Source organism: Lithobates pipiens, unplaced genomic scaffold (assembly GCF_037356315.1).
Source record: "Lithobates pipiens isolate NorthernLeopardFrog02 unplaced genomic scaffold, aLitPip1_a1.2 Scaffold_16, whole genome shotgun sequence".
NCBI classification, from domain to species: domain Eukaryota; kingdom Metazoa; phylum Chordata; class Amphibia; order Anura; family Ranidae; genus Lithobates; species Lithobates pipiens.
The window spans coordinates 603259543-603268838 of NW_027507748.1; the positions used below are offsets into that span (position 1 = coordinate 603259543).

The 9296-nt window shown below is 49.0% G+C and overlaps 1 protein-coding gene across 2 annotated transcripts in view; it reads left to right on the forward strand.

Moving 5' to 3' along the window:
• ZMYM2 (zinc finger MYM-type containing 2) overlaps positions 1-9296 on the forward strand; it is a 150345-nt gene that overhangs the window by 62171 nt on the left and 78878 nt on the right. For both annotated transcript variants that reach the window (XM_077483994.1, XM_077483996.1), the window contains exon 6: positions 2798-3008. In XM_077483994.1, coding sequence (XP_077340120.1) covers positions 2798-3008 — 211 coding nt within the window. The remainder of the gene's footprint in view (positions 1-2797; positions 3009-9296) is intronic.

Genomic DNA, 9296 nt, shown 5'->3' on the forward strand with positions numbered 1-9296 from the left:
CGCTCCGATCCGAAAAAGTGTAACGGAGGAAAAAGCTATTTTTCCATCCGTCTGCGGATCGGATCGGATGACGACGGGCACTGCGGTCCGTCGTCATCCGATCTCCCATAGGGGAGAGCGGCGCTGTGACAGGTCCGTCCCTGCACAGTGTGCGGAGACAGACCTGTCATCTCCCTGCTCAGCGGGGATCGGCGGAGTGATCCCCGCTGAGCAAACGGACATCCACGGGGCGGATCAGAACTGATCCGCCCCGTGTGAAAGGACCCTAATTCTTCTACATATTTTTGGTTAAAAAAAATTGCATTAAGCGATTGGTTTGCGCAAAAGTTATAGCGTTTACAAAATAGGGGATAGTTTTATGGCATTTTTTAATATTTTTTTTTCACTAGTAATGGCAGCGATCAGCGATTTTTTTTTTTATTTTTTGTGACTGCGACATTATGGCAGACACATCGGACATTTTTGACACATTTTTAGGACCATTGTCATTTATACAGCAATCATTTCTATACAAATGCAGTGAAGGGGTTAACCAGTGGGTGGCAGTGTAGGGGTTAAGTGTTCCTAGGGGCGTGTTACTAACTGTTGGGGGCTGGGCTTTCTTTTAGTGAACACTGATCTCTGCTACAATCACATGGAGCATCAATTGTTGCTAGGCAGAACTGGGAGATGCTGTTTACAACGATCGGCGGTATGCCCATTTGCCTACCCGTGCCATTCTGCTGACGTACATCGGTGTTCTGCCGTATAGTGTCCGGCCATCATATAGCGTCCGCCCCGTACTGCGCATGCGCAGTACGGAGCAGACGAAGCTTCCGAAAATTTCCAAAGCTGAACGGCGCCTGCGCCGTGAGTGGAGGTGGTAGCCCCACCATCCAAGCGGACATAGCGTTGTGAGTATTAAAGGGCCCCTCGCGGGCGAGCTTCGCTCGCCACGCTTCGGGCTCGGCCTCGCTGCGCTCGGCTCTTTTTTTATTCCTACTCTATATCCACTTGGATAGTGGGAATAGAACCTGGACTCACGGCGCAGGCGCCGTTCATCCTCGGCAATTTTCGGAATCTGTGTTGCGGACACTATCCGATGGAGGACGTTATTAGACAAGACACCGGTCGGGAAGTGGTTAACCTCCCCCCAACCATTTATCCATTTGTCCCAATTACCAGTGCTGCTCAGGGAGCAAGAGCGCTTTTGATTAGGGCAGTGTTATGGGAGGGGGAGGGTCGAAGGGTGTAAGAACCTTGTAAGGTCTTGTTATTTTTAACTGAAAAACAAAACAAAAACTTTATACTTGCATGACCTATTTAATGGTTTTGCACAGAGGAGCCCAGATCCTCCTTTTCTTGGGTCCCTCTTCGGCTCTCCTAGCCCCTCCCTCCTGTTGCATGCCCCCACAGAAAGCAACTTGCTATGGGGGCATCCGAGTCGAGTCACAGCTCCCTGTATCCAGTCCTGTGCAGCCGAGACAATCAACATCATTTCTGGATATAGATGGGGCTCAGGTAAGTATTAGGGGAGCTGCTGCACACAGAAGTGTTGTGTTTTTTTTTTTTTTTTTTATCTTGATGATAGAATGCATTAAGATAAAAAAAACACTTGCCTTTTGCAGTCCCTTTAAAGAGTTGGGCCACTGGTCTGTGTGTGAAAGCTGCAGTCTGACTCTCCTATTTGATGGCAGCACTACAAAAATAACGTTCAATTGGGATTTGAGTAAACTGCCAGAATATGTGTATTTTTTATATTGCACATACAGTAGCATTGTAAACTTATATTAGTAAGCAGCCACTTGTGTGTTTTTTATATATATATATATATACGCTAAAACTATACCCATTGAAAATTGTGTTTTTGTCATTTTGCCAATAGAGAAAAAGGCCCTGAAAACACGCCATTTTAGGCTTTACTGTGCTTTGTGGTGGGTTTTTCATAGGTTATGTGACTGAAAAGCTGCATCAAAAACGCAACACATTTTTTCAATGCATTTCAAAGAGGAGGTGCGTTTTTTGTTTTAACTGACCAAAAACTCAGCAAGCAGGATTTTTTAACAGCACGATGGAAGCTCAACAGACCAATATGAACACATACATAGAATTTAAAGTGATGCATTTGTCTTGCACTAGAGGTATCGATAATGGCTAACAATAAACTCAAAGTCGAATATAATACAATTTATCTATAAACCCATATTTATTTTTATTTTTTTAAACTGTCCTTTTTGGTTTCGGCCAAGTGCATCCTGCATTTTTGGTTTAGGCACCAAAATTTCCATTCAGTGCACCTCTAGCAAAAAAAATTTAATAAAACCTTATCCAGTCATTAGTTTTTCAGGCCAGCCTAAACCTCTCAGAAGTGTCTCATATGTTCAAACCTGTGGTAAGGTGGACAGCAGTCGGGTGTCTTTTTTTTTTTTTTTTTTTTTGTGTGTGCAAGTTCCGTAGTAGAAATTGTTAAGGGAAAGAAAGGATTGGGTTATCCATAGAAGTAGATTTCCTAGTTTTGTGCATTCAATTCCAACTTAACAGCCTTTTTTCTTTTTGTTTCATGGGATACAGACGGTGATAGTTGTGGGGATGTCTCTTGAAATCTGTTGTGATGTAATTTATTGCATTAAATACCAAGACCTGTACTTGGCAGCAGTTAGGACCAGATTCATTTTCATAAATATGCCCCATTGAGTACTATGTAACCTGTCTGAAATCATTGCTTTTGTTTTAGTACCACTGAATATACTTATATTACATGTTTCTAATTTACAGAGTATTAATTCTTGAATCATTTTCACTGGTCTGTTTTATTTAGAAACACGGGAAGCTAACCAGCTGCACAGGATGCAAAGCTCAATGTAGAATTTTTGACATGACTCAGTGCATTGGAATAAATGGACATATGGAGCCATATTGTTCAACAACATGCATGAACAATCACAAGGCAAGATTTGCAAAGCCTCCACCACCACCACCACCACCTCCCCCTCCTGCACCTCCAGTTCAGACTCTCCTTCCCATTCCAAGTAAGTGTATGACTTTGTCCTGTGGGATATATGGACACTGTTTTCCCTACCAGTTGTAATTTCTTAATATGTGTGGGTAACTAGGTGGTTTACATTTGTAGTAAAAAGCCCACTTGTACTTTGTGCACCAAGTATTTCTCTGTATTCTACAAATATTCTGTTACAGTATCACCAGTACGCAAAGAATAACTAAAGGCAAAACTTTATTTTGCTTATATTCACCAACCGACACAGCTCCTCTTAGCTATTGGGTTGTTATGCCCATTACTAGGAGAATATTAGGCATTCATTGTAATACAACACTCAGAACATTTTAGTTCTGCCCAGGTGGCGGTCCTTTGGGCAACAACACTCCAGCCTGCCATGCAGTCATCAGTGTTATTTTGCCTAGTGAAGGAGAAGGACCTCGTCTGTGCTTTTTTTCGGCAAAAGCTGGACTTTTTGCTCAAGATGATCTACTATCAACAGCCGGCTGAGTGACAGGCTGGATACTATTATCCTTGTAGTCTCCCCAGTCCAGCCATCGAGCATGTGCAGGCCGCAGCTACGTGCTAGGCAGGTCACGACGGAAAACCTCAGCTCCAGAGGTGGTCGTGCGCTTTTATGCTCCGGGGGAAAAAATATGACCGAGCTACTGATGTCTGCGTCACAGTATGCTGTGCCAGCAGCCACCCTGTACAGATCAGTGAGTGGGTCTGTGATGGAATGTCTCCCAGCTCTTCAGGACTGGTAAGTACAGCTCTCCCTGCCTCGGTGGGGCTGAGCAGCTGGGCATTCCCTGGGAGGTCGATTCGGGGATCCCTCACCTCCCTCTCTTCTCTCCCCTGTCCCTACCCCCCCCCCCCCGCATGTAGCTGCTGAGCGGTGTGTGTGTCTATGCAGGGGCTCTCACCTTGGGGGGGGGGGGGTGCTGGCTAGCCGTGTCCTCGGTCCTGTTCTTCCTGCCCCTGGAAGGTGTCTGTGAGGCCATCCTGGTGTCCTGCGCAGTGCTGTGCTCACCGCCATTGTTTTCTCCCTGTACCTCATGGAGCTGCTTTTGGGTGTGGGCAAGGGCAGCATGCTCTCCTGGGCTTCAGCAGCCATTTTCCTGGTGATTTCCTATCCAGGACACCGGCGGCCATTTTCTTGAAGCCTAAACACGTTTTTTAGTGTTCTCTAGTGGCAGCATGTGCTCCTGTGCTCACAGCCATTTTCACTTTGTTTTTATGTCCTTGTGCTGCACGCTGAGTGGCCATTTTCTTGAAGCCTTAGCACACTTCAGAGCGGTTTTAGCGCCATTTGCAGCTGCTTCCACCGACACAGCACTGTTTCCTCTGCACCTGGGAGCCAACAGGGACCACAGGCACTACCTGCAGAACCCCTCAGGGTGGTGAGTCCAGCGGGAAAAAGCCCCTCAGCCAGCAGCAGTAAGGAAGGTGGGACTGTCAATGTCCTAAGTCCCCTTCGGGTGGCAGACAGGGTCAGCATAGCTTCAGAAACTGGCGTTTCTTCCTCTGAAATCCAGCCAATTGCAACCGGGTCGCCTGCGGACTGCGCAGTGCCCATGGACACCCTGACGGTGGTCCTCAATTCGTTTGTTGCCAAGATGGAGGTGACACGTGGGGAAATGGGTGCAAAAAAGCCCCCCCCCCTTCCTCTGGAGAGAGCTCTGACGCAGACTCGGGTCCTGCTGAGGCTGGTGACCCCTGCTGTGTCTTGCCAGATGACGCTGACCAAGACCGTTCGGACAGTAGGATGAGTCCCCACCCAGGTCCATACACTTGTTGGAGCACTACTTACAGCTGTGCGCGATACCCTGAAGATTCAGGAGCCAGCAGATCCCTCTGCTGATGTAGTGGTCCCCTTTGGGTCCAGTAAGTTCACCTAAAGGTGTTCCCGTATCTGACTTATTTTGACAAGTTCATTTACAAGGAATGGACCTTTTCAGTCCCCAAATCCATGGCGGTGCGTTACCCTTTTGAGGAAAGCCTTCTCAAGAAATGGTCGGCTCCTCCAGTTGTGGACCCCCCAGTATCCAGATTAAATAAAAAACCACAATCCCGGTAGAGGGGACTCCTGCATTTAAAAGGGGTTGTAAACGTAAATATTTGTTCACCCTTTTTTTTTTTTTTTTTTTTTTTTTTAAGAATCAGGAGTGCTTTATTGAACCATAGCAAAATACAGAATCTACATACAAGGTATACAGGTGACAAAATACAAGGTCATTGTAGTAACCATAGTGAAACATGGAAACGAGTAAGCTCTAGGATACCAGTTGCAGTGATACAGCCCACCAGGGGAGAAAGGAAAGGGGAGGGAAGGGAAGGGGGGGGAGAGGGGGGGGGGAACAAGAAGGGGAGAAAAAGGGGGGGGGGGGGGAGAAGAGGAAGAAGGGGGAGGAGAGAAGAAGGGAGAAGCAAGGAAGAACAGTGAGGGAAGCGAGAAAGTATGGGGAGAGGGAAGGGGAGGAAACAGGATAAAAATAATAATAAAATCCTCTCCCTCCCGGACCACTAACCAGGCGCGAATCCAGTCCAGGGGGACCACACCTTGTCGAACTTCCAAGGGCACCCCCTACTCATATATGTTAGCTTGTAGATGGGTAACACAGTATTAACTCTATCCTCCCATGCAGACACCTTAGGCGGAACTGGAGAAGTCCATCGCAATAGAATCTCCCTTTTAGCATAGAAAAAAAGTACAGAAATGAGTATCCTACTATGGTGCGGTCTCTGGGCAACCTCCTGTATTCCCAAAAGAGCAAGTTCTGGCGTTTTGGGGACCGATAGATCCATACGGACATTCATATGCTCGAAGATCCCCTCCCAAAAGGTAGATAGTGCAGGGCATTCCCAGAACATATGAAGAAATGTGCCTAGATGCATTCTACAGCGGGGGCAGTGCGGGTATCTACCAGCATACATTTTTGACAGCCTGACCGGGGTAAAATACACTCTATGAAGAAATTTTATCTGAATCAGCTTATCTCCCGCTGCTATCATTACCCTGGGACCATAGTTTAAGCATTCCTCCCAATCCTCCCTAGTCAGTGTCGGGATGTCACTTCGCCACTCTTCCCATAGCCTATCCATTCTGGGAATGTCTTTCGGCAATAGGGTAGCATACAGCGCCGAGAGGGGCTTCTGCAAGGCCCTATCAGACAGGAGATCCTCTACCGGTTCCAGTTGGATCATAGGGGGAACCGAGAATTGGGCCCTAGCCGCGTGACGCAGTTGTATGTACCGAAAGTACATCCACCCAGGAAGACCATGCCTCCCAGCCAGTTGTACGTACGTCAGCAGTGTACCAGCAGGCATAATGTCCCGAAGGGTCCTTATCCCGTATCTATCCCACACCCGACAGTCCGGAATCGTACGAAAATGATGTAGGGTAGGGTTATCCCAAAGTGGCTGAGCAGGGGACCACTGTTCATCACCCGAAAACCTATGCCTAGCCACAACCCACGCCTTTAATGTAGCTTTCGTCGGGGTCGGGAGGTCCGGATAGGCCCTCACTCCCCGATACACCAATTCCTGAAGGTCCCGTCTCCCGCCCACCCGGGCCATCTCCAGACACACCGCGGCATTAGAGGGACTCCCCTCCAACCACCAATAAGCTGTAACTAACATTGCAGCCCAGTAATAAACCCGCACGTCAGGAAGGGCAAGTCCCCCCAAATGTGTAGGAAGGCGCATCGTGGCCTTGGCCAAACGTGGGGTCGCGCCATTCCACAAAAAGGAGGTAAGGTAACCATCCAACTCCTTAAAAAAAGTGACCGGAACCCACACCGGACTATTCCTAAAAATGTAGTTGAGTTTGGGCAGCACCATCATCTTAAAGATGCTGATGCGTCCCAACAGATTCAGTGGCAATGCAGACCATGAGCGGAATCGGTTCCTAACGAAGCGGAGCAGGGGGCTTACATTGAGGCGAAAGTAGTGAGCAGGGTCCCTGGACACCATTACTCCCAAATACTTAAAGGAGGACACCCATTCCAACGGTCCGGAGGTCGGGCCACCACCCTCCCCACCATCCAAAGGAAGTAGAGTGGATTTAGACCAATTGATGCGGATACCCGAGTGGGCTCCAAATTGGTCAAATATTTGCAAAGCAGCTGCTAACGAGGGACCAGCATCACTCAAATAGAGTAGAGCATCATCCGCATAAAGCGAAATCTTCTCTACCACTCCACCCACCACAAGCCCCTGAACACCCGGAGACTCCCTGATCAAAATCGCCAAGGGCTCTATTGCCAAGGCAAACAGCCCAGGGGACAAGGGAAATATTTGTTCACCTTAATGCATTCTATGCATTAAGGTCAAAAAACATCTGACAGTGCCACCCCCCCCATTTTACTTACCTGACCCTCGAAAGTCCCGCGCTCGCCCCTGACGTCCTCATCGTTGTTCTGTCTGGCCGCTGATTGGCTAGAGTGGATGGATTAAAGGGACCTGCTGAGTCACGGGGTGGTTGTACCGGTTCCGGAATCGGAATGTTTCCATGGATTCTACTCAAATCGGTTTGTAGTTCCCAAGAGGGAAGGGGTACGTCCAATCTTGGACCTAAAAGCCCTCAATCGCTTTGTGAAAGTGCAGAGGTTCAGAATGGAATCAGTTCGCTCAGTAGTCGCTGCACTCCATCAAGGGGACTCATGGCGTGACATCATGGCGCCCTTAGACATCCAGGATGCATACCTGCACATACCCATATGCCTTCGGCATCAGACGTTTCTGTGATTTGCAGTTGAGAAAGCCCACTACCAGTTTGTGGCTCTCCCTTTTGGTCTGGCAATAGCCCCCCCCAGTCTTTACCAAGGTATTTGATCCAGTTTTGGCGTTGCTGCGGCAACGTGGGATCGCAATCGTGTGATACCTAGATGATCTCCTCCTGAGCGCATCTTCCGCCTCAGAGTTAGAAGAGGATGTGGCGATCACCATGCAGACCCTGCAAGAATTTGGGTGGCTGTTGAACCTAAAAAAAGTCGGTGATAGTGACTCAGCGTTTAAAGTACCTAGGCTTGCTGCTGGACTCCAGAGAATCGAGAGTGTTTCTCCCTTCAGACAAACTGCAGACTCTCGGATCCGCGGTAAAACTGCTGATGAACCGCAAGTGGTAGTCGCTCCACTTCTGCTTGCAAGTCCCAGGACTCATGGTGGCCTCCTTCGGGGCAGTACCATATGCCCAGTTCCACACCAGAGTCCTGCAGAAGGAGATTTTGACAAAATGGGACAAATATCAGTTGTCCCTGGATCAACAGATCCAGGTGCACCAGTCAGTCAAGGATTCACTGATCTGGTGGCTGAGGTTCCCGGTGATTCAGTCTGGGAAGTCGTTCCTACCGCTGAAGTGGACAGTGATCACAACGGACGTCAGCCTATCCAGCTGGGGTGGAGTGATGGGGGTTCAGTCGGCTCAGGGCCTCTGGTCGGCGGAAGAATCCAAGTTGGCGATCAATCTGCTTGAGCTAAGAGCGATCAGGTTGGGCCTCTCCACATGGTCGATGAGACTTAAGGGGCGTCCAACCAGGATCCAGTCAGACAACGGCACGGCTGTGGCATACGTCAATCACCAAGGGGGAACTAGAAGCTCAGCCGCCGCACGGGAGGCCGCTCGCATACTTCAGTGGGCAGAGCGACACGTACCGGCCCTGTCGGCCATTTACATCCCGGGAGTGGAGAACTGGCAGGCGGATTATCTGAATCGCCACATGCTGGACCCAGGAGAATGGGCGTAGCATCCAGAGGTATTCAGGCTACTGTGCCTGAGGTGGGGCACACCAAACGTGGATCTTCTGGCCTCTCGTCTTAATTGGAAGGTGCCGAGATTAATGTCCAGGACAAGATCCGTGGGCAGACGTGTCAGAAGGGCTGGTTGCTCCGTGGGATCAGTACCAGCTTAACTACGGCTTTCCTCCACTGAAACTGTTACCACGTTTGCTTCGCAGAGTGGAAGTCGAGGGGATCCCAGTAATGCTGATTGCCCCAGATTGACCTCATCGTTCTTGGTACGCAGACCTAGTGCGCCTGGTGGCGGACGCCCCATGGCAGCTGCCGTTATGAGAGGACCTTCTGTCTCAAGGTCCGATTCTCCATCCTGCTTTACCATCGCTGGCTTTAACGGCTTGGCTATTGAGATCCAGGTGTTGAGGAACCGAGGTCTGTCGACTCGGTGATCCCAACTATGTTGAGGGCGTGGAAATCTTCTTCTCATAAAAGATATATTATCGTACCTGGATGGCCTACATCTCCATGTGTGAGGAGAAGGGGTGGCATCCGCGCTTCTTTTCTATATCCAGGATCCTGCTGTTTC